The sequence below is a fragment of the Amblyraja radiata genome, chromosome 27 (genome assembly GCF_010909765.2).
Source record: "Amblyraja radiata isolate CabotCenter1 chromosome 27, sAmbRad1.1.pri, whole genome shotgun sequence".
Lineage (NCBI taxonomy): Eukaryota > Metazoa > Chordata > Chondrichthyes > Rajiformes > Rajidae > Amblyraja > Amblyraja radiata.
Window position 1 is genome coordinate 16,945,732 of NC_045982.1, and position 25,170 is coordinate 16,970,901.

At 42.0% G+C, this 25,170-nt stretch overlaps 1 protein-coding gene across 1 annotated transcript; it reads left to right on the forward strand.

Annotated features, from left to right (window-relative positions):
• The first annotated feature begins 332 nt into the window (after positions 1 to 332).
• LOC116988516 (tissue alpha-L-fucosidase-like) lies at positions 333 to 21,093 on the forward strand. The gene is made up of 8 exons (XM_033045317.1): positions 333 to 725; positions 10,529 to 10,663; positions 12,787 to 12,924; positions 13,658 to 13,763; positions 15,331 to 15,531; positions 16,246 to 16,433; positions 17,953 to 18,052; positions 19,986 to 21,093. Exons 1-8 carry the CDS (start codon positions 361 to 363, stop codon positions 20,124 to 20,126), a joined length of 1,374 nt encoding a protein of 457 aa, XP_032901208.1. The 5' UTR covers positions 333 to 360; the 3' UTR covers positions 20,127 to 21,093.
• The last annotated feature ends 4,077 nt before the right edge of the window (positions 21,094 to 25,170 follow it).

The window sequence follows — 25,170 nt, forward strand, 5'->3', positions numbered from 1 at the left end:
CAGCGTTTTGAATTTAAAAAAACGGCACCTTTAAAGGTTACCCTGAAGTGAGGACATTGCTATTTTAAAATGAAAATGCTCACCGAGGAAGAAATGTTTAAATCCACAAATTGATAAACCGGAATTATTTACAATTAATTGTAAATGTTAATGAAGAAGGGCCCCGACCAGAAACGTAATCTATCCACGTTCCCCAGAGTTGCGGTGTGACCCGCCGAGTCACTTACTCCAGCACTTTGTGCCTTTCCTGGGTAAACAATCATCTGCAGTTCTTTGGTTCTGCATTGCTTGCTGCATGTTGAAAGTCTCTGCTTAAAGTGACGTAACAGGAGCGATCATTTCCTGATCTATTAACAAAGGATGCAGATCATGGGGTGCAAGGGTTTCTTGAGTTTTATTTGCCTTACCGGGTATTTATGCTCCAGGGCTTTCTGCGATGGCCCTTACCAACCGAACTGGAAGAGTCTTGACAGCAGGCCTTTACCCAGCTGGTACGATGAGAGCAAGTTTGGGATTTTCATCCACTGGGGAGTGTTTTCCGTGCCCAGCTTCGGCAGCGAGTGGTTCTGGTGGCACTGGAAGGGAAGCAAGGATCCTAGCTATGTGGCGTTTATGGAAAAGAACTACCCACCGGGGTTCGAATACACCGACTTCGCTCCAGAATTCACCGCCACCTTCTTCAACCCGGATCAATGGGCGGAACTGTTCGAGGAATCCGGAGCCAGGTTCGTGAAAAGCGCAGCCAAAGCCGAGCAAATGTCAGCAGTCACCGAGTTTCAGTGTCGAGAAAGGATAGATTTGGTGTAAAAATGTATTTATTGATAAAAAAGATGGGTGACTAGAGGTGTTATTCTGAAGAAGGGTCTCGACCGAAACGTCCCCCATTCCTTCTCTGCAGAGATGCTGCCTGCCTCGCAGAGTTATTCTAGCTTTTTGTATCTATTTTTGACTAGAGAAGTGTTTTGTGCGGTCTAGGCAATGTCGCCAATGTTACATGTACAGTATTGCTGAGTTTGAATAATGAGCCCGAGCTTCACGTGAGCTCTCGTTCATGTGACCGGTCACATGACAACCGCCAGCATCAGCTGCTGAAACCGGCCAGGGCAGTTGTGCAGGATGAGTTGAATCAAAGCAGACTTTGGCACTTATCCAGAAATGTTGACAGTCCCGCTGAGTTACTCCAGCATTTTACTTCACTTTTGGAATTCTAAAGTTGGGTACATGTCTCTCACACTTACCCCGACTCCCACAATTTTTTTCAGCGCAAAGATTCAACATTTTGGCGTTTTTTAACAGGTAGGAAAGTACGCGTTTCTAGCATTAATAACATATACCGGAAGTGACGGATGTCTTCCAGTTGGATTTAGCGGCTCCGTGCGTCGAGCCCTATGACCCAGTGACCTTTCGTGCAATCACCCTATAGAGAAAGGCTCCGGACCGCGAGCTCACTGACTGAATGATACAGACGTCCTGACTGAAAATCACACCCTTCCCATCAATTATTTCAGGATAAGCCTTTCTAGAGAACATGCTACTTTTTGCTTTGTCCATTTTCAAAATACAGAATTTTGAATTTGGCGTTTGATTGGTACAAGGAGACTACAAAGCTCGGTTTTTTTTTACACACTGTAACTTTCTACATTTCTACTTCTTGGTATGTATGTGGCAATTATGGATCATGGAATTTTATCCCACACTACTAGTTATATTCGTAACAACATAATAATAATAATAATAATAATAATAATAATAATAATAATAATAATAATAATAATAATAATAATAACTTTTATTGTCATTGCACGTCAGTGCAACGAGATTTAGTATGCAGCTCCAACCGATGAAAAATAAAAGTAAAATAAATAAATAAGCTGTGTGTTGTGACCATCCGAGGGAGACAGTCCAGGGGGGGTGGGGGGCACTCAGCAGGGCCGGTTCAGAGCCGCTATAGCTCTTGGAATGAAGCTATTTCTGAGTCTGGAGGTACGGGCGTAGAAGGCCTTGTAACGTCTGCCGGAGGGAAGTAGTTCAAACAGTCCGTTACAGGGGTGTGATGAGTCTTTATGGATGCTGACGGCCTTCCTGAGGCACCGCGTGTGGTAGATGCCCTCCAAAGCAGGTAGCTCTGTCCCAATGATCCTCTGCGCTCTGTGGACGACGCGCTGAAGAGCTCTCCTCTCCGCCTCCGTGCAGTTGAGATACCACACAGAGATGCCATACGTTAATATGCTCTCTGTGGTGCAGCGGTAGAACGTGTCAGCAGCTGTTGGGGCAGACCAGTCTTTTTTAATGTCCTCAGGAAGAACAGTCGTTGCTGTGCCTTCTTGACTAGCGCAGCGGTGTTGGTGGACCATGTGAGGTCCTCTGAAATGTGAGTGCCCAGAAACTTAAAGCTGGACACTCTCTCCACACTTTCCCCGTAAATGGAGATTGGGGCGTATTCTCCATTATGGGACCTCCTGAAGTCAATAATCAGCTCCTTGGTCTTGGAGGTGTTTAGTGACAAGTTGTTACGTGTGCACCAGTCCGCCAGGTTCTGCACCTCCGCCCTGTATTTTGTTTCATCACCGTTGGTGATCAGCCCAATCACTGTTGTGTCGTCTGCAAACTTCACGATGGTGTTGGTGTCGAATGCAGGAACACAGTCGTGAGTGAAGAGGGAGTAGAGCATGGGGCTTAGTACACAGCCCTGTGGTGAGCCGGTGCTCAGGGTGATAGTTAACATATTTAAATACTTGAAATTTTCGATCTTTCCCAACCCCTTAAAAAATGCCTGAAGAAGGGACCCGGCCCTAAACGTTGCCTAGCCATTCCCGCTGGATTACTCAGCAGGTCAGGCAGCATCTCTGGAGAGAAGGAATAGGTGACATTTAGGGTCGAGACCCTGCTTCGGACCCTCCATAGATCCAGCCTGACCTGCTGAGTTCTCCAGCACTTTATGTTTTGCTCTTTAAATACATCTGTGCTCCGTTGAAGAAACAACACGATAAACCACTCTGGAAGTGCAAGTTTTGCTGTACACTTCATACTGTAGAACACATCATAATACACCTTGAGTGAATTAATGGGATTAGATTGTTTTTTTTTAATCTGTTGTCTAGAATTAATCGACACCCAACATATGTGCCTTATATCAGATTTAAATCGGAATTCCGACTTTTTTTTTGTTTTCCTATTAATCAATTTTTTGTGCCTGATTATTTGTCAGCCAATCACCGACCAGCTTCCCTTAAAATTCCCATCCAATCAACAAATAGGTCTCCTGCCGTCCAAGGGCATTGTGTCAAATCGCATATTGCGCTGATCACTCGGCCGCCAATCAGACACAGTCTCCGAGTAGCTACGGTGAAGGTTGGAAGTCAGCGGAGGTACTGACAGTCAGACGAGAGCAGGAGAGATTAAGACAGTGTATAATCCACAGCACCTCAGTGCACAACATCATGATCTATTTCATGATCTATATAATTAAAAGTCTAAACTTGACCACTTCTTGTTTCCACTGTATATTGATTGTAGAAAAAACGCTACTACTTACGGCTGTGATTTTTGGCCATCTTACACAGAGCCCCCCTCCGCTCATCAGGTGCAGAGGATTTTTCCCATCGATGAAAAATAAAAGACTTATTAATGTTTTTAAAAATGTAGAGATTCACTCTCCTATCAATCACGCCATGAAGACCACGCCCCTTCCGGTGGGAGGGGGTTGGGACTATAAAACCCGGAAGTGTGGACGTGGCTCAGTCACTGCAAGGTGGGGGAGGGAGAGGCCATGACTCTCAGTCTGAGCTGTGAATAACACTGAACACATGTCTACTAAACTGCGAGTGTGGTTTTATGTGGTTTATTTGGAACTGTGTTTGGAAGGAATAAATGTTTTTATCTGCCTTTAAACTGGGCCTTTAAACTGTGTGGCTAATTGAAAATGTGTGCCTAATTGAAAAGTTGCGTGGCTAATTGAAAAGTGATGTGGCCATTGAAGCGTGGCGTGCCTATTGAGAAGTGGCATGCCTATTGAGAAGTGTGCAACAGTTTTTGGAAGGATAAACCGTGAATAAACTTTTTATTAGATCAGGACTGTGTTTAATGCAAAATTGCCGCTCATTCCGTGACTTCCGCTTAGTGAAGAGGTGGTGCTGATTGCGTAATTTCCGGTGAGTTCAGAGGTGGTGCTGATTGTGTAATTTCCGGTGAGTTCAGAGGTCGCGCTGAGTGCGGAAGGCCCCAAGTGGAGACGCCGCGCTGAGCTGTTTGAGTAATTCAAGAGAGCTTACTGCCATATATATGGTGAGTGTGTGTGTTTGTTGAAAGTTATTTAAAGCACGTTTTTGCAGTAGCAGCAGTTCTAGAGGAGTGTTTCAGAATAAAAAAGGCTTTAAACATTTGAATAATTTGGGTTAGACACACCTGTGCTCTTATTTTCAAACTACTTACATAGAGTATATGGTTAGTAACAGGATTCAGTATGCTTACCACATTCTGAAGTTACTTGGCATTTTAGTATTGGTGCTGTGTGTGAGTGTGTGTATAGGTGTGTGTGTCTCTGTGTGTGTGTCTGTGTGACAGTCGGTGTGTTTGGGTGTGTGTGAGGTGGAGGGTGTGTGTGATCAACAAATAACTAATAGTACAAATAATATAGTATTTTGTAGTTCAGAGCTTATTCGCTATGTTTAATAGCCTAATGGCGTTCAGGAAGAAGTTGTGTGTGTCTGTGTGGGTGTGTGGGTGTGTGTGTGTGTGTGTGTGTGTGTGTCCTGCTTGAAATGCTGTGAAATTGGATTTGCTGGCCTGCAGTCCACTTGACGTGCTGTGAGGTTGGACTTGCTGCCTGCACTGAATGATGACTTTTGAGGTTATATTTTAAGTCATTCACATTTTAAACTTTAATAAATCCTTTTTCCACTTGCCATGCCTGCATGTTCTTCATCACAATGGGAACCAAATAGGCAGGAATGGCTGTGCTGTTGTAAAGCCACTAAGAGTGCATGGGGGGGGGGGGGGGGGGGGAGGTTGAGAGGAGATGGACAGAATGCGTGGGGGGAGGGGGATGGCAAGGAGCAGAGTGGGGGGGGGGGTGAAGGGAGGAGGGGTGACTGAGTGAACTGCTACCCCACCAGCCATGAGTAAGTGAACTGCCAGCCCATCAGCTATAAGTGACTGAAGTGCCAGCCCACCAGTCATGACTCAGTGAACTGTCAGCCCACCAGCCATGACTCACTGAACTGCAAGTCCAGGTCCCTCTGGAAACCCATCCCTTCAGCGCACAACACCCATACTTGCGCTCCAGAGATCCACGCAAGGGAAGACTTTCCCCCTTCATTGCTGTGAACTGTAAAAAATATGAACATTTCTAAAATTGATTGTCCACCCTCACCCCCTTCTCTCTCACAGAGTCTGTCACCTGTTTTCGGCAGAATTTCTAGCAGTTTCTCAGCTGCCAGCCCACCAGGCCTGAGTTACTGAGCTGGCAGCCTGCCATGCCTGAGTGACTGAGCTGCCAGGCATGAGTGACTGAGCTGTCAAGCTGGAGTGACTGAGCTGCCAAGCTGGAGTGACTGAGCTGCCAGGCCGGAGTGACTGAGCTGCCGGGCCTGAGTGACTGAGCTGCCAGGCCTGAGTGACTGAGCTGCCAGGCCTGAGTGACTGAGCTGCCAGGCCTGAGTGACTGGGCTGCCAGGCCTGAGTGACTGAGCTGCCAGGCGTGAGTGATTGAGCTGCCAGGCCTCAGTGACTGAGCTGCCAGCCCAAGAATCCATTTGGCCCACAATGTCCATACTAGCCTTCTGGAAACCAGCCCCTTCAGCTCACAACGCCCATGCTAGCGCTCCAGAAAGCCCCCCCCCCACCACTGGCCAGCAATATTGGAATTGGTGGAGAGGTGGAATATTGCATTGGGGGACCATAGAAACATAGAATAGAAACATAGAAAATAGGTGCAGGAGTAGGCCATTCGGCCCTTTGAGCCTGCACCGCCATTCAATATAATCATGGCTGATCATCCAACTCAGTATCCTGTACCTGCCTTCTCTCCATACCCCCTGATACCTTTAGCCACAAGGGCCACATCTAACATCTTAAATATAGCCAATGAACTGGCCTCAACTACCTTCTGTGGCAGAGAATTCCAGAGATTCACCACTCTCTGTGAAAAATGTTTTTCTCATCTCGGTCCTAAAAGATTTCCCCCTTATCCTTAAACTGTGACCCCTTGTTCTGGACTTCCCCAACATCGGGAACAATCTTCCTGCATCTAGCCTGTCCAACCCCTTAAGAATTTTGTAAGTTTCTATAAGATCCCCCCTCAATCTTCTAAATTCTAGCGAGTACAAGCCGAGTCTATCCAGTCTTTCTTCATATGAAAGTCCTGCCATCCCAGGAATCAGTCTGGTGAACCTTCTCTGTACTCCCTCTACGGCAAGAATGTCTTTCCTCAAATTAGGAGACCAAAACTGTACGCAATACTCCAGGTGTGGTCTCACCAAGACCCTGTACAACTGCAGTAGAACCTCCCTGCTCCTATACTCAAATCCTTTTGCTATGAATGCTAACATACCATTCGCTTTCTTCACTGCCTGCTGCACCTGCATGCCCACTTTCAATGACTGGTGTACCATGACACCCAGGTCTCGTTGCATCTCCCCTTTTCCTAATCGGCCACCATTCAGATAATAGACCAGGTCTCCAGTGTGAAGCTGGAACCCAACGGATCCCACTTAGTCTAGCATATACTAAATAACAGGCCTGACAGACCTTGGCTGGGAACCTGGGGCTCACCAAAATTGTTCCCAATTGAGCCCCACACCTCCTAAGGCCAGCCCTGACTATCCATGTTCTCCAACGATGCTGCCTGACCCGCCTACCTTACTCCAGCACTTTGTATCCTTTCTGTCAGAACATGTGTTGAACCTGGCACTGGCGATAATTTATCTCAACACCAATTCCTCCACGAAGGTGAAGGAAGGGGCAATGGGGTGGAATGACAGAGCTAGTGCAAGTGTGATACAAGGAAGTGCAGATGCTGGAAACTTGAGCAAAACACAAAGTGCTGGTGAAACTCACCGGGTCAGGCAGCGTCTGTGGAGCAAATAACAATAGACAATAGATGCAGGAGTAGACCATTCGGCCCTTCGAGCCAGCACCGCCATTCAATGTGATCATGGCTGATCATCCCCAATCAGCACCCAGTTCCTGCCTTCTCCCCATATCCCCTGACTCCGCTATTTTTAAGAGCCCTATCTAGCTCTCTCTTGAAAGCATCCAGAGAACCTGCCTCCACCGCCCTCTGAGGCAGAGAATTCCACAGACGCACAACTCTCTGTGAGAAAAAGTGTTTCCTCGTCTCCGTTCTAAATGGCTCACCCCTTATTCTTAAACTGTGGCCCCTGGTTCTGGACTACCCCAACATCAGGAACATGTTTCCTACCTCTAGCATGTCCAAACCCTTAACAATCTTATATGTCTCAATAAGATACCCTCTCATCCTTCTAAACTTCAGAATGTACAAGCCCAGCCGCTCCATTCTCTCAGCATACTTCAGTCCTGCCATCCCGGGAATTAACCTTGTGAACCTACGCTGCACTCCCTCAATAGCAAGAATGTCCTTCCCCAAATTAGGGGACCAAAACTGCACACAATACTCCAGGTGTGGTCTCACTAGGGCCCTGTACGACTGCAGAAGGACCTCTTTGCTCCTATACTCGAATCCTCTTGTTATAAAGGCCAACATGCTATTCGCTTTCTTCACCGCCTGCTGTACCTGCATGCTTACTTTCATAGACTGATGAACAAGGACCCCCAGATCCGGTTGTACTTCCCCTTTTGTCAACTTGACACCATTTTTTTATTTTTTTAAAAATATTTTTATTAGAAGCAAACATATTATAAAGTATAGTTACATATTATAGTAAAAAAAACTTTTCATATACATTATTAAAATTTTCAATTAATTCTGCTTCTAGTGTTTTTTTATATAGATAGAAAGAGAGAGAAAGAGAAAAAAGAGAATTACAAATATCAAAAAAGAGAAAAGGTGGAATGAATTACTTATAATACGTCATTGGAGATAAGTTTGTAGATTATAAAGTACAGGGTATAACTTTTCATCTAATCCTGAGTTCAAGCTTCAGTTGGGTTTCCGCGCCGGGCCAATCTATCCCTTCAAATAGTTAATGAATGGAGCCCATATTTTAACAAAAAGTTTGTGTTTGTCCATTAAGACAAGTCTAATTCTTTCTAGATGTAGGGTCTCCGATATTTCCACAATCCACATTTTAATTGTGGGGGTTATAGGGTTATAAGGATGAGAGGAGATCTTACTGAGACATATATATAACTCGACACCATTTAGATAGTAAACTGCCTTCCTGTTTTTGATACGCAGAGGAGATTAAGACAGTGTATAATCCATAGCACCTTAGTGTACAATTTCATAATCTTTATATTACTAAAAGTAAGATCTTGACCGCTTTTGACTCACTGCGATGTGATATCCGAGAAAACGTCGCCACTTATGGCCGTCATTTTTGGCCACCTCGCTCAGAGCCCCCCTCTGCCGGACTGGACTACAGGATTTTTCTCATCGTTGGAAAATCAGAGATATATTAATGTTTAAAAATGTTTTGCCATTCTCTCTGCTGCCCCTGCTGGTGGGAGGGGGAGGGACTATAAAACCCGGAAGTGGTGTCCCTCACTCAGTCTCTGCAAGATGGAGGAAGTGAGAGGGTCACGTCTCTCTGAGCTCTGAATAATACTGAACAAATGTCTACTCAACTGTGAGTGCCCTTAATGTGGTTTGAAAATGAAAATATGGTTGGTTTGAAGTAAAAAGGCACTGCAAATGGTTGTTTGGGGGGGTTTGGGTTGAAGTTAAAAAGGCACTGCAAGCGGTTGTTTGGGGGTTTTGGGTTGAAGTAGAAAGGCACTGCAAAGGGTTGTTTGGGGGTTTTGGGTTGAAGTAAATAGGCACTGCAAAGGGTTGTTTGGGGGTTTTGGGTTGAAGTAACAAGGCACTGCAAAGGGTTGCTTGGGGGGTTTGGGTTGAAGTAAAAAGGCACTGCAGAGGGTTGCTTGGGGGTTCAGCCTTTTCACTTCAACCCAAACCCCCCAAGCAACCCTTTGCAGTGCCTTTTATGGATGAGAAATTGTGTTCAACCAATTGATGACTTCTTTGACAAAGTAACTAGCATGTTAGATAACAAGGGAGCCAATGGATGTAGCAAATTTTGTTATCAAAAATTTGGTCCGTGAAGTGCCCCATAAAAGATTACCGTATTAGATAAGCACATGTGGACTTAAACATAATAGGTTAAGTCCAGGGTGTCAGATATGGGGCTTTATATGTGGGCCAGATAGATTGCTAGTGCAGAGGTGCTAGGAGCAAGGCCAAGTGTGCATCCAGAGTCAAGGTCTGGAATAGTACTAGGTGTGCAGTCAAAGCTGAGACAATGGGAGTGTTCAGCGCTGGAAACCTAAGCAGGTAAGCAGCTATGATCAGGGTAGAATAGGGGGCCAGGTGTAAGGCTGGACTCAGGGTCAGGAATGAGAGAAGGTATACAACTGGAGTCAGGGTCAGGAATAGTACCAGGTGTGCAGTGAGACCCAGGTTGGTCAACATAGGCCAAGTGCTTGATTATAATCTGATTTCCATACATGTGCTGCACCTCTTGATCAGAGCCTGGCTCTACTGTGGAATGTAAATAGGAATGTAATTTAGCCTAACCTTATTCATAGCTAATCCAATGTAAAGCATAAATATTGCATTCAAGTGGGAGTTAAAAGACTCGCTACAGTATGCACTAGATTGAACAATTCCAAGCCGAAAAATGCAAAAGCTCCATAACACGGGATGGGGGGGGGGGCACCTTCGGTCGCTACGGTCCCTCTGGCTTGGTCTCTCCCAATTTCTCACTCCCAACTCACCCAATGTTGGTAGCCCTGCTATGAGTAAAGGCTGCTTTTCTACTTCTGTTTGTAAATTTCAATTAGTAATCTCCAAAAATGCATTATTTTTGTTAATCGCCTTCCTGCTGCAAATTTGTTGCAGAAATGTATTTCTTTATGCCACTTGTGGTGCCCAGAAAACTTGTGAATAGGTAACCTTTACAGTACATCTAAATTAAAAGCACACTAAATGTTCACACATTTCACTCTAATTGATCAAATCTTTAAAATGTCAAGCACACAACTCGAATTGGTCTGTATTTTAGCCAAAATAAAGCTGACTCGCAGATATATCTAAGAGTTAAGGTCTTGTACCACTTTCACGACCTAATTCACACCCTTTTTTTACTCGTGGACATTTTTCATCAGGCTAGAAAAACGCCCCGACCGACTTGATGCCATGAGTACCTACGACTAGCATCACGACCTACCTACGACCTCATGACGACCATGCTGCGGGTACGAGTCAAGGGCAAACTCGGCAGAGGTCACGAATTAGGTTGTGAAAGTGGGACAGGCCCTTTACTTTACTTTTGGCCTTGGTTGTTAATGACTAATTTGTTGCAGAAACGTATTTGGTTTATATTTTCAGGTATGTGGTGCTGACATCAAAACACCATGAAGGGTTCACAAACTGGGGATCACCAGTGTCCTGGAACTGGAACTCCATTGACACAGGACCACATCGAGATCTAGTGGGTGATCTGGCAGCTGCTGTTCGTAGACGGTCTGTATTTAATATTATGTATTTGGGGAAGGTTCACTGTATTTATAATTGCCCTGGTCCATACAGACAAATGAAGCCCACAATAATTGTACAGAATCTTTTTCTGCTGTCTTGATCTCCCATCTATCTCATTGGCGAACTTAGAACTATCTTTAATCGAACTTTACCCTGTATTTGAATGCTGTGTTGATTATAATCATGTAAAATCATGTCTTTGACTGGATAGCACGCAACAAAACTGTATCTTGGTACACATGACAATAATATTAAACTAAACTAAAATAAACGGCTTTCATCATTTTTAAATACATCCTTTCAATTCAATCACAACCTCTTCTTTTTCAAGAACAGTTCCAGCTTCTCCAATCTATCCACATTACATTTTAATGCAATATTGATTGATAACCCATTAGATGTGACCATGATTATGCTTCGATGGCATGAGTGTGCAGATGTCTACCTGGGATGCCTCCTTGTCCCAGGTGTAATAGAATTCCCAAAGCCAGCATATAACTTCATTCATACACAGGTAGTTTGCTTGGTGTTTGGCCCATTGAAACCTGTCCGCTGTTGATGCCTATCCTTCCAGTAATTACATAGATATCAATACCAGAGATCTGGATTGAGACCCTGGTGCTGTGAGGCAGCAGCTCTACCAGCTGCACCACCGTTGTTCTTTATTACAGAGGTTATGAACACAAGGGTAAAAATGTCTTAATGAAATTACAGGTGCATGCACCTGGATTATTGTGTGCAAATCTGTTCTCCAGAGCCGAGGAAAGATGGAACAAAATTTCTGGGATGGAGTATCTTATGAAGAGCCATGATCAGCCATGATCATATTGAATGGCGGTGCAGGCTCGAAGGGCCGAATGGCCTACTCCTGCACCTATTTTCTATGTTTCTAAGAGGGATTAAGCAGAATGCTCATTAGAGTTCAGAAAAATTAGGAATTATTACATTGAAACATTCACGATTTGTTCAGGGTTTCACGAACCAGGGGTCACACTCTGAATGAGGTGTTGACAGTCACTTTATTTATTGCATTTCCAGAAATATTAAAGTTTATGTCGCTGTTCTATTTTTATTCACTTTCACCTTTCATTTTGTTGAGACCTTGCTGTATTTTTGCGATACATCTGAATTAAACTGGGATGTGTTCATCTAGATATAAAGGTATAATGGGAAACATAGACAAAGATGTCAAGAAGGTTGTTGTTTGCCATTCTTGACGTTCATAGAGCAGATTCATTGTACTAATTCATGTCTAAAGTATGCCTGAAAGCAAAAAATGCTGAGAGTAGCTGAGATTTCTATTCTTAAAGACTAAACCTTAATTTTATCCTTGATATTGTATTGCTGTGGGCCTTTAAGCAGTTTTTAAAGTGGCCTGTCCACTGCATTTCCCCCCCCAAAAATAATCGTTATTCCTAAAATCATAAACTGTAAATACAGTATAAACAGTGTATGTCTTTCTTTATATTCTATGTACAAATACCATTGCCACTCATGTGGTCTTCCTGAATAATACTGTTCAAGCGTTTGAGGGGCTGTTATGCAGGACCCACCCTTTCAGTATCTGGTGGAGGCAGGACTCTAGATTGTGTTCCTTTCTGACAAAGTCTTTGCATTCCTCACCAAGCCGGTGTGTCCCTCAAGGTGCACTCCTGCAGCCTGGAATGGCTCAGTCAGTAACATCAATTTACAAAGAACTCTTTGAACTGGAAGCGTAATAAGTTTCGAACTAACTAAAATGCATTCCTTCACTGATTTGATGATCTTGCAGTAACATTTGATATTTGTCTTGCTATATGTCTGCACAATGTCTCTATTTTCACATGTCTCAGTTCAGTCCTAGGTAGATAATTTGAGGCACAGTTCTCTAAACTCATGGATTCTCAAATGCTTTGTTCTGCAAATTGTGTCTCCAGTTGATGCACCCTTCTTTTGTCAAAGGAATACCAAATTTAATCCTGTGATCATTATAACCAATACTACTTTTGTTATTGTAGCGAATCTGTTTTTTTTTCTGGGCCATTTTTAACCATGCATAGCGGTTATGTAAAAGAAGCTGAAATTCCAACTGAATTTAATATTTCAAAATTGTTGTTCTTTTGCAATAGGAAGTTATATTATGGAGTGTACCATTCTCTCCTTGAGTGGTTTAACCCTCTCTTCTTGTATGACAAGCTAAACAAATTCAAGACCCAGAAATTTGTTGTGGAAAAAACTTTACCAGAACTGTACGAACTGGTCATGAGGTAATGCCATATGATGGTTTTGCAATCTTTTGTTGTATATGTTCTCATCACTAATAAACACATTTGATGTGTGCAGTGCCTCTTGTTTCATGCCTTTAACAGAGAGACCAGTAGATGGTGCCTGTGGTCTGAGTGTTTTGAAAATCAAAATAAAACTGCAGATGCTGGAAATCTAAAATAAATCTTGGAACTGTGCAGTAGATCAGGCAGCATTTGTGGGGCTCCTCACGGATTCTTCTGTGAGGTTGAGGGCAGGGCAGAGACACACGGAGAGTATTGAGAATTTCTCAGGATGGAAAAAATTGCTAATATTAGCAGGAATATTTCACTAAGGCAACTAAATGGCTGTCATATTGTTCCACTTTAAATATATACTCTGGTGTAACATGAAGTGGGTGAAAGCATCAAATTCTCTTTTATTTCCCCCATATGATTTAACAACAATGTACGTAATCGGCCAAAATAATTTCAGTTACATAATTCATCTGCTGCTTATATCTTAAACCTCATAATATTGGTAATCCTATTACTATTACTAAAAGAATCTTGTGTTTATAATTTTCAGTTCAAACTAATTGAGATTATGTAATTCCCTAGAGTTGAATTCCAAAAGAACCAATGTTAATTTTAAGGCATTTTTAAAGAAGACAATGTCATTCCTTGATAAATAGAATCAGGTTTTTGCAGCATGAATGTCTAGAAATTATAGGCATTTTGTTTTGTGTTTTGATAGATATAAACCTGATATAATCTGGTCAGATGGGGACTGGGAGGGACCAGATACGTACTGGAATTCCACTGGATTTCTCGCCTGGCTTTACAATGATAGTCCTGTCAAGGTATATATTAACAATATTCACGATCTGTATCAATGATTATAATTTAACAATGATCAGTTTTCTCATTTTTAATTTATTTATTGGCCTATTTTGGATTAGGCTCATTTACCTGTGTTTTTTTTACTTCTGTGCTTAACAAGAATTTAAAGCTGCAGATGTTGGTTTACACCGAAGATAGACATAAAATGTTGGCGGAACTCAGCGGGGCAGGCAGCATCTCTGGAGGGAAAGAGTGGTTGGGTCGAGACCATTCTTCAGACTTCTTCAGCTATTCAATTAAAGCTGTTGGCTTTACAATGAACTGAATTGTTTGAACAATTCCCCTATCATACAATTGATTAGCCGTGTTTTCCCCCCCACATTTTGATCAACGTAGCCATGGTTTTTAGTTGTGGGAGAGTCTGTAGATCATGTCAAGGTGCATGACAGAGCTGCAACTTCACCTTATTTAAACACGTTTTATCATTTACAATCACCAACTCGAAATGTGCGCAGCATCTTATGTGTTGGAAGCAGTTGATTGTTGTTATTGTTTGAGTTTTTTAAAGTTTGTTTTAAATTGATGGAAGGTAGACAAAATGCTGGAGAAACCCAGCGGGTGAGGCAGCATCTATGGAGCGAAGGAAATATGCAACGTTTCGGGTCGAAACCCTTCTTCAGACTAATGTGAGGGTTGGTGGGGGTGGGGAGAGGAAGAAAGGAAGAGGTGGAGCCAGAGAGCTGAGGGAGAGCTGAGAAGGGGAGGAGAAAGTAAGGTCTACTTGAAATGAGAGAAGTCAATGTTCATACCACTGGGGTGCAAACTGCCCAAGCGAAATATGAGATGCTGCTCCTCCAATTTATGGTGGTCCTCACTCTGGCCATGGAGGAGGCCAAGGACAGAAAGGTCGGATTCGGAATGGGAGGGGGAGTTGAAGTGCTGGGCCACCGGGAGATCAGGTTGGTTATTGTGGACCGAGCGGAGGTGTTCGGCGAAGCGATCGCCAATCCTACGCTTGGTCTCACCGATGTAGAATTGATGGAATTGCCTTCTTAAAATAACTTATCTACTTTTGTTCACACTTCTCACATCAAATCGAAGTACTTCTATACCCACACTAATCTGATTGTCTAAGTACTCTGGGTTGGCGAGCTTAATTGTTTTCATATTGGATCTTTTTATTTTATGCTCTCTTCATTTCTTGCAGAATTAATTTTATTGACATCCCAGGTATCCTTGACAAAGTTGCACTATTTTTTGTTCTTTCTTTTTCACTAAATTTAATTTCATCGTGTGGATACTTTCCACCCCATTTTATGGTATTTAGACAAATGTATTGAAATAATTCCAGTCCCCTGCACATTGATTCTGGTAATAAAATTGTGTTTCCTGTTATGCCCTGTCCACAATAATCCTTGACTGAATGTCAGCAATTTCCTTGTTGTTTTGAGACCTTGCTTTGTGTTGACCTGCTAGCATGTTTCTTACATTATCCACAACGGTGCTGTATAGTGTTTGGTAACATGGTGTGGTTGTAAAACTGCTATCTAAATACAAGTTTAAAAAATATATAATTTCTGTCACTAGGATACTGTGGTAACTAATGACCGCTGGGGAGTTGGCTGCGCTTGTAAACACGGTGGCTTCTACGACTGCAAAGACAAATACAGTCCCGGTGAACTAGAGAACCACAAATGGGAGATGTGCACCTCAATCGACAAAAGGTCATGGGGATATCGCAGAAATATGATGATGAGCGACGTGATGGATCTGCCATCCCTTCTCACTGTATGTACTCCAGGTTAATCAATATGGTACATCACTGGAATGAAAATGAGTCCAGGCAAAAGTGTATTGGCCTCCTGGGATAACTTTCTTAGCAAACAAATGGAAACTGAGCCACAGAGATCAGATAGTTTCCTACTTGTTTCTCAATCAGTAGTGGACATAACAATTGACCCATGTGTCACTGACTTTGAGCAGGATGTTTCTGATCCCAGTGCAGGGATGCTGTATTCAACTGTTAAGCCGACCAAGAAATAGCCAGAAATATTAGTATTCAATCAGGACACTGTAACATGTGTTCAGTCCAGCTGTAACAGTGAAAAGCCATTCCGGGTACATTTTAGTGGGTTGGTTTGCATTGAATCAATGTCTTTCAAGCAGATATTTATGGAGAAACAAAGTCGCAATTTCCCCAAGATTGCCATTAAGTGGTGGTGCTTTGAGTTTGATTAAAGCAAGGACTTTTCAAATAATTTGAAATTTTTTACAAAGTATTTTTATGTTATGGTGTGGATGTTAAAGCTAGTTAATCATGTGCAAATACTACTATTTATTTAGCAAACTGGGTGATGTGCACAGTAGCAATCTAGTCGCTTCTCTGGGATGGTGTTGAGAAATTGTGCCAAAATATAATGGTCCATTGTTGTAATGAGGCCTGGAATTAGAATCAGAACTGTGGTATTGGGGATCATTGCAAAATCTCTCTCTTTCTGGCAGAATTTACTGGATACTATCGCTTATGGTGGCAACTTCCTGCTCAACATCGGTCCAACGAAAGACGGCACCATCGCTCCTATTTTTGAGGAAAGGTTGCGTGGCCTGGGACAGTGGCTGCGTGTTAATGGTGAAGCAATATATGCATCAACACCATGGAGAGTTCAGAAAGAGAACTCTACAAATATATGGTAATATCCATCAGGTTTAAATGTAGCAACTATTTATTTTCACTTTGCACCATTCTTCATTCCTATATACAGTCACTTCATGTTTAAAGATGGGAGGCAAGATGGTGCAATGATTAGTACTGCTGCCTCAGCTCCAGGGATCTGGAATTGATCGTGACCTCGGGTGCTGTCTTGAGTGGAGTTTGCACGCTCTCTCTGTGACCATTTTCTTTCCTCCCTCGTCCCAAAGAGATACTGGTAGATTAATTGGTCACTGTAAATTACCCCATAGTTCAGGTAAATAGCAAAATGATTAAAAGGGAGTTGATTGATTGAAAGATACAGCATAGAAACAGGCTCCAACTGAGTCCATACTAACCATCCGACTATACTAACCTGTTCACACTAATTCTGTTTTTCCACTTTTGCACCCATTCCCTATGCACTGGGGCAATTTATAGACACAAATTAACCTACAAACCCCCATGTCTTTGGGATGTGGGAGGAAACCCATGAGGTCACAGGGAAATGTGCAAACTTCTACTGATTTACTTTTGGGGATTTTTTTTAATAGATTCAGCTTCAAGTCTATAGGATGATAACTTGGAAGACTCCTGAATTACTTCCTGAGGTGAAAGTTGAATCTACTCCATTTTACTGGAGTGCCTCAATTATTCACCAATTTTCGAATCTTAAATATAAATTAACCTGATGTCAGGGGGTGCAGTTTCATCATTTTTTTTAGTTTTAAGAAAATATCTTTTAGCAGTCCAGCTTTTGGATATCACCTGATTGTTAGAACTGTGGGGAGATACCATTGTTCACTCCTCTAATGATAGATAAAGTCGGAATCCAGCAGAAATGGTGCTGGGTAGTGAAGTTATTGAAGCAGAAAATGCTGGGAAAGCTCAGCAGGTTCAGCTGCATCTGTGAAAGGAGAAATGGTCAATGTTTCAGATCTGTCATTCTTTGTTGGAATTGAATTTATTGTAATGTCTTGGGATGGGGGGGGGGGGGGGGGGGGGAGGAATATGTTATCTATTGAAAGTTCAGTGTTCATTTTGACAACTTCCGATAATTTAATGAGGACTGAATAATTGGAGAAGTGTACAATTGCTTGAAATACAGAAGAATGAAATGGATCTGTCATGAACCAGATCATGGCAGCATTTGTACCCTACTTGGGTCAGACTGCAAGAGGGCACTACTCAATAGCTATAGAACTAGTCTCATGCTGTGAGCTTGCTGTTTATGCTTCACTCATGTTGCACAGAAGACTCTTAGGTCATAAGTGATAGGAGCAGAATTAGGCTATTCGGCCCAACAAGTCTACTCTGCCATTCAATCACGGGTGATGTATCTCTCCCTCCTAACCCCATTCTCCTGCCTTCATCCCAAAACCGCTGACACCCATACTAAACAAGAATCTATCTATCTCTGCCTTAAAAATATCCATTGACGTGGCCTCCACAGCCTTCTGTGGCAAGCAGTGTTTTAATTCACAGCTCACCTTTGCATTCTGCTCTTTTCTTCCTTCTAGGTACACCAGTAAAGGATCCTCAGTTTATGGAATATTTACAAAGTGGCCCATTGACAACATCCTACAACTGGAATCACCAAAGACCTTTCCAAACACCACTGTAAGTATATAGAACATGTTTCATTCCTAACCAACTTCTTGGTCTTTACCCAACCTTTCACAGTTGTCTCCAATGATTTTAGTCTGTTCCAATTGACAGTCATCATCAAATCTGTTTGGTTTTGCCCTGGTTTTCATGGTTGCTAATTGTACAGACATTATTTAAGTTTGGTAATTGTTGTCCTAAGATTGAACATAACACAAATGTATACTTAATTTTCCTCCTTTAACCCCTATTGGTCCTTTTTAATTAATTTATCCAACATTTGCTACAATATTTTTATTCTTCAGCTGTGTTCCTTGTCATTCTGAGTCTTCTTAATTTTTTTCTCTCCAATATTCTGTCTGGGATATCTTTTAGAAGTTCCATATTTGTTAAGTATCAGAAACAATTTATTTTGCTTAAGGAAATTATAATATATCCTCCTATGTTTAAGGATATTCTAGTCTTAGAGCTCCCTCATGCTTTCTCTACTTGGATTTCTCTGCCCATTCACTGGTAACAAAAGCATAAATCGATAATCATTCTGCCACTTATAGTACATGCAGAAATGACCTACAGGCCACCTCGTGCTATTGTGGGCAATTCAATATCCTCTAGATTCATCGCTTGCTGCTGACAATGGGTTGTAGTCAACAGTTAGATATTCTTTACTCTTTCATCATTTTCTGAAATTTCAAGCTTCATCGTTTATTTATTCTAGATATTTCAATATCCCACGAGTAATCTACTTTATTCAGGTTGCATGCTTGGCTTGTCCTGGAATATAACACAACCAAAAAAACGCTAAAAATCCCCAATTAACTTTCCACTTCCTTCATCTCAATATTTTTTCCGCTTTTTCCTCATCAATTCAGCAATTTGTCTTTTTTATATTGCTCTCTTGACAGTTCTTTTCTCACTCATCTTTATCCTTCCATAACTATACTTAATTTATACTTTAAATGTTATGATCATAAAGTGCAAATTAGACCCTCAGTAAACTTGGCCCATTGTCATTTCCTTCTGACCTATATATTAATTAAATAGCGTTCTTCCCATTTAATTTTTCCTCGACTTCTTTTACAATAATGTTTGGCAATTTATTCCAAGGCAGTTTGAGAAAAGGATCTTGCAATAAATCATCTCACAAACACTACTTGTCCCCCAAGTCTAGATTGATGACAAGAGTTAAAATTTATTGCAACTGAAGTCATACCATGCAGTATATCAAGCTTCATGTTTTATCATGTTGACACGTTTGCGATGTTTGTCATGCCAGACGCAGGTCCAGGCAAGAGCATCTTGTGTCAGGTTCCAGGACTTTCATCTGTCACCTTTTCTGATTTAGTGGCATCGTACTTGAATCTCCCAGAAGCACGAAAAAACCTACACATTTCTACATTTCAATTCTGCAGCCAGGCTTCAGATTTGGATTAATTTGTAATGTGCACCATAGAATTCCTAGTTTACACGACGTTTATAGTAAACGGTAGACATGGTGATGATAAATACAAAAACAAATGCAAAAATGCTGAATGGTGCAGATTGTAGTGCGATCTGAAGTTGTGCAAACATTACAAAAGTGAATTAATGGAATAAGGCAAAGTTATGAGTTAAAGGTACATGACAGCACCTATTGGAAGGGGTTGATTTGCTCTGGAGTCTGTTAGAGAGTAGAAGCTGTACTTCAGCCTTTTGAGCTCCTTTGTCATCTCCAAGAAGGTAGAGTAAAGGGAATGGCCAGAGTAACAGGCATCCTTCACTTCCAACTTCCTGATACTAATGTACCATGAAGATGGGCTGGGTGGAAGGAAGTGATAGGCCCATGATGGACTTGGCTGTGTTCACCACTCTGCAGGATAATGTGGTCAAGAGGTAAAAACAGTTGTCACCAGACTGAGATGCATCTTATGAATTGTTCTCGTTTCATGCTCTTGTGCTATCTCTCCAGGTGACAATGTTGGGAATCCCAAAACCTCTGAAATGGACGACTTCTCCCACCAAAGGCCTTCTCATCTCCCTGTCCCCTCTTTCTCCATTTACTGCTCCCTCAAAAAATGGCTGGACAGTGAAAATGGAAGGTGTTTCATAATCGGCAAAAGATTTAGTTCTACCGCGAATGACAAAGGAATGTATTTTATGATTATGAAAGTTATTGAAAAACATGATTAAACTATTAATTTTTGCATGAAAATTATACATTGAATGATACATGATAAAATGGAGATTACATAATTTTGTAAATCAAAGTACATTACCTGACAACTCAGTACAATGTAAGGTGAAAAAAAAACTATCTAAAGTACAAATCTTTGACCATAAACCCCATATGTTGAGGTTGAATGAGCTATGGTGTGATTTTTATACTTTTATAATTTTGTATTGCTTCACATGACTTGGGGATTTTTTTTTTAAAGTGCTACCTGGGAAAGATCCATGATCGAACTTGAGTTTTAAACAGTTTTATAAAGGTTGCTTTGGATCAAAAAAATCCACGTTGTTAATGCTGTTAAACAATGCCAGAAATCAAAGTAAAACCAGTAGTTATTACTGGTTATTTACAATTTTATTGAAAATAAACTTGATGTACAAACTTCTACAATAATCGGATCAAATCTTTTTTTACTGAACAGAAGATTATTAAAAACGTATGTGATTTTATAGGATTTAAAAATTAATCCTTCAATTGCTGCTTTCCAAAATTACATTCGGGCAGTGCAGAGAATCATACTTGCAATATGCCCATTGTGTTTCAGGGTATATGTTGTTTCCAAGAACACTGATGGCACTCATAGAGGGTCGTTTTCTCTGCCAACCACTTTAATATTACAGATTTGCTTTGGAAATAAGGAAGATGTGTAACTCTTGCAATACATTTCTTTTTAATGGGGCTTTCTACATCATTTGCTGATTTGTGTAAATACTGCAGTTTGACTTTATTTGATGTGGTCACAGTAAATAAACAGTTATCCTGTAAACATATAATTTGTTATTTGCTGCTATATTCGTCTTGTTCAGAAACTCTGTTAATGTGATCCTTAATAAAGAGTAAGCAATAATGTTTTGTTCATTACATTCTAGCTGTTTCAAACAAACACATATCGAGTTATTGAGTAATAGAGCTTCTTGGCCCAAATGCCTCTGAAACCTTCTTATCCATGTACCTCTCCAAATGACTTTAAATGTATTGTTACCTCAGTCAGGTGGTGCATTCCAAATGCCTTCTGTGAAGAAGCTGTCCTCTCGGGTTGCTATTACAATGCCCAGGACTTTGCCCACCTCTTGCGATTTCACACATGGACGACCACTTTGTCACACCTTTCGCTTAATATAAAATCTCTTTGGGTACTCCTTAATCTTATCTGCCAGCTATTTCCTGCCCCCCTTTTGCCTTCCTGGTTTCATTCCCAAGCAAATTACTCAATCCCCTAAACTCCTCCAAGGGTACTCTTGATCACAGCTGCCTATACCATCTTACTCCTGCCAGCCATACCCTTCACTCTTAACAGTTACATGCATATCTTGAACTCTCACACCCTCACTGAAACCCACTTGTTGACTAGCCATAACTTTTTAAGCTAAAGGAATTGTCAGTCATGTGAAATTGACCACCCTGTTCATGATACTGGATAACTCAGATTAAAGATTGAAAATAATATTTGTGATATTGTGGCTGAGATGCCTCCAAGCAACAGAAGATAAATTCAAAGAGGCATAATGCCCCAATCAGAGAGTATGCATGAGTTGAGATTTAGTTTTGGATTGTTTAGGTCGGGTACTTCCTTTTAGCCCCATGAGTGAACTGGAAACAGCAAAATCTATTGGCCAGACAATAACCCAGCTGTAGGACTGAAGGCCTGTACTCTGGATCTAGCAGAGTTACAATGCTGGCATGTACCTAACATGAAAAACCGGCCAAACCTGCTCGCACAAAAAAAGTCCAACCTAGCTAATTAGTACCCGCAGGTCAAACACAGCTCCGCACATCCTCCCCTCTGGTCGCAAACGCTCACTGCAATTGTTGTCTGCGTGTTGGGGAAACCTTTACATGTTTATTTACAAAGAGTAAACTTGTCTACCAATTCTACCTTCAATGTTATTACTTTAATTCCCTCAGTTGGACTGCTCCTAATGAGTGAGATCAAGGGCCATTTCTGCTCATATTCAGAGATTCAAATATTCACATATTTTCCAGCAAGAATCAAGAGCTGAAGTTGGAATCGTCATTTGTTTGGAAGTCACTGTTGTCCATTGTATACATTTCTGATTACTGCTGCAACTGCTTCCATTTGTATGGACAGAGTAAGCATTTTAAGGCATTTTGCAGGGGTTATCCAAGTAAGCAAAGAACCGTGTGAAGAGAAATTAGAGCAGGAAATGCAAATATTGCTCAAAATTTGCATATTTAGGTTGAAGAAAATGTCAGATATACAGAAGGAAAATAATAACTTGATACATACTATGAGTAAGTAAGATAATATAATTTCCAGTGTCAGACATTTCAACCTCTGTCGATTTTCAACCTTATATCTTTAAATCTTAGTAATGTTCTGTTATGATTCGTGTTTCTATTTGCTGTGGTCATATGCAGATTTACAGCTACGGATATTTTCAATTTGGTTAAAGATCACACTAAGCAAACTGCAAGACACACCTGTCATATTGGCCAGCATTTACGGTCCCAACTGGGATGACAGCTCATTTGTAACCAAATTTTTTACATCTCTCCCAAATATTGAAAATCACCACGTCATTGTGGGTGGAGATTTTAATCTGGTCCAAGACCCTATACTGGACAGATCTTCGAACAAAGCCTCTACTTTAACTAAATCAGGTAAGGCTCTGCATGCTTTCGCCAAACAACTTGGGCTCACAGACCCATGGAGATTTACATTCCCCACGACTAAATTATTTTCATTTTTTTCCCCACGTGCACCGTACCTATACCCGTATAGACTTCTTTCTCTTAGATAACAGACTGCTCTCCAAAATCAAATCCAGCGAGTATCATAGCATCGTAATATCAGATCACGCTGCAACCTCCCTCGATCTCCACTTTCGTAAACGAACTAACCCCTTTAAACAGTGGAGGTTCAACTCCTCATTATTAGCAGAGGCTCACTACATGCAATTCTTGCACTCCCAAATCACCTTATATTTTGAGCTGAATGACTCGCCGGACATAGAAAGAGGTATACTCTGGGAAGCTTCAAAAGCCTATATTAGGGGCTAACTTATCTCTTTTGTCTCCAACCTGAAAAGAACCGAGACGTCCCAAACGGCAGACCTGTTACAAAAAATAAAGGACATTGATGACAAATATGCATCTGACCCAGACCCTAACCTTTATAAAGAACGCCTTAGGTTACAAACAGACTTTGACCTCACGTCTACTAATAAAGCTAAGCTACGACTGCTTAAATCTAGGCAACACTTTTTTGAATCTGGGGATAAAGCTGGGAAGCTTTTGGCCCATCAGGCCAGAACCGAGGCGACTTCACGGCTAATTCCAGCCATTAGATCCAGCTTAGGGGAGATTCATACTGATCCTCTTAGAATTAATGAAGCATTTGCTAAATTCTACGCTGAACTATACGTTTCCGATTGTCCTCCCACTGCAGGTGACATGCTCAGTAGTATGACGTTTCCCCGAATTGACGATGAAGCCACGAGAGACTTGGGTGGTCCCATAACTGTTGCTGAGGTCCAAGCAGCCATCACATCGCTGCAAAGTGGAAAGTCACCCGGCCCTGACGGCTTCACTGTAGAATATTACAAAGCCTTCTCTGCTCTCCTCGCACCAGTCCTGAGAGATATGTACAATGAGGCGTTTTTACATCGTCGCCTACCGCCCACCTTGTCGTGGGCTACTATCTCCCTAATTCTTAAAAAGGAGAAAGATCCCCTGCTTTGTAGTAGCTATAGACCAATTTCACTCCTGAATGTGGACCTCAAAATCCTCTCTAAAGCCCTTGCGCTCCGTCTTCAACGAGTGATGCCCTCTATTATCTCGTTAGACCAAACAGGGTTTATGCCAGGCCGACAGTCTTCCCACAATACTAGGCGTCTCCTTAACATTATCCATTCCATTCACTGAGTAGTGAGACCCCGGAGATAGTGGTCTCCCTCGACGCCGAAAAAGCTTTCGACAGGGTCGAGTGGAGGTACCTATATGAGGCGATGGACAGGTTTGGCCTCGGTAACAGTTTTATTCTTTGGGTCAGTCTATTATACTCGTCCCCGGTGGCCTCAGTACAAACAAACGGCACACTGTCGCCCCACTTCCCCCTTCAGAGAGGTACCAGTTAGGGTTGCCCGTTATCACCACTTCTGTTTGCTGTCGCGATAGAACCCTTGGCGGTCTGGTTACGCTCAGAGAAGGGCTTTAAAGGTATTACACGGTTCGACACAACTCATAAAGTCTCATTGTATGTGGATGACCTGCTCCTGTACATCTCGAACCCAGTCAGCTCTCTCCCTGTGATTACGAATATTTTAGAACGGTTTGGCGCGTATTCTGGTTATAAACTTAACTACCAAAAGAGTGAGCTATTACCGATTAACTCATTGGCTAAGCAGCTCCCTCGCTCTTTAACCTCATTCAAATGGGCAGAGGACGGGTTTCGCTACCTCGGACGTCTTTATCACAACACCCTTATCTGATATGTTCCGCACTAAACTTTCTGCCTCTGGTTGAGAAAGCTGAAAGAGATTTTGACCGCTGGTCAGTTTTACCGCTATCCCTCGTGGGCCGGATAAATCTGGTCAAGATGGTCGTCCTACCCAAATTCCTGTATCTTTTCCAGCACGTCCCTATACTTATCACTAAATCTTTTTTTGATAAATTAGAAAGGACAATATCTAAATTTTTATGGGGTAGCAAACCGGCTAGAATCCGAAAGGCGATACTGCAGTCTCCTAAGAGTGACGGCGGTTTGGCACTTCCTGACTTTAGGCGATACTATTGGGCAGCTAACTTGCAAAAACTCCTGTATTGGATGAATGATGATTGCGACCACCTACCGACCTGGGTACACATGGAAAAGGCGAGTTCACGTCTCCCGTTGCGGTCTGTCCTATGCTCCCAACTCCCCCTTCCTATAACATCTGTGGGTGCAGGCCCAATTGCGTCTCTC

What these genes read in the sequence shown, in the direction of transcription:
- LOC116988516 (XM_033045317.1), top strand. Translation starts at nt 361, where the DNA reads ATGCAGATCATGGGGTGCAAGGGTTTCTTGAGTTTTATTTGCCTTACC. An exon ending in GCAGCTGCTGTTCGTAGACG is followed by an intron (nt 10,664 to 12,786) that starts GTCTGTATTTAA and finishes CTTTTGCAATAG; the next exon opens with GAAGTTATATTATGGAGTGT. An exon ending in AGACCTTTCCAAACACCACT is followed by an intron (nt 18,053 to 19,985) that starts GTAAGTATATAG and finishes CTATCTCTCCAG; the next exon opens with GTGACAATGTTGGGAATCCC.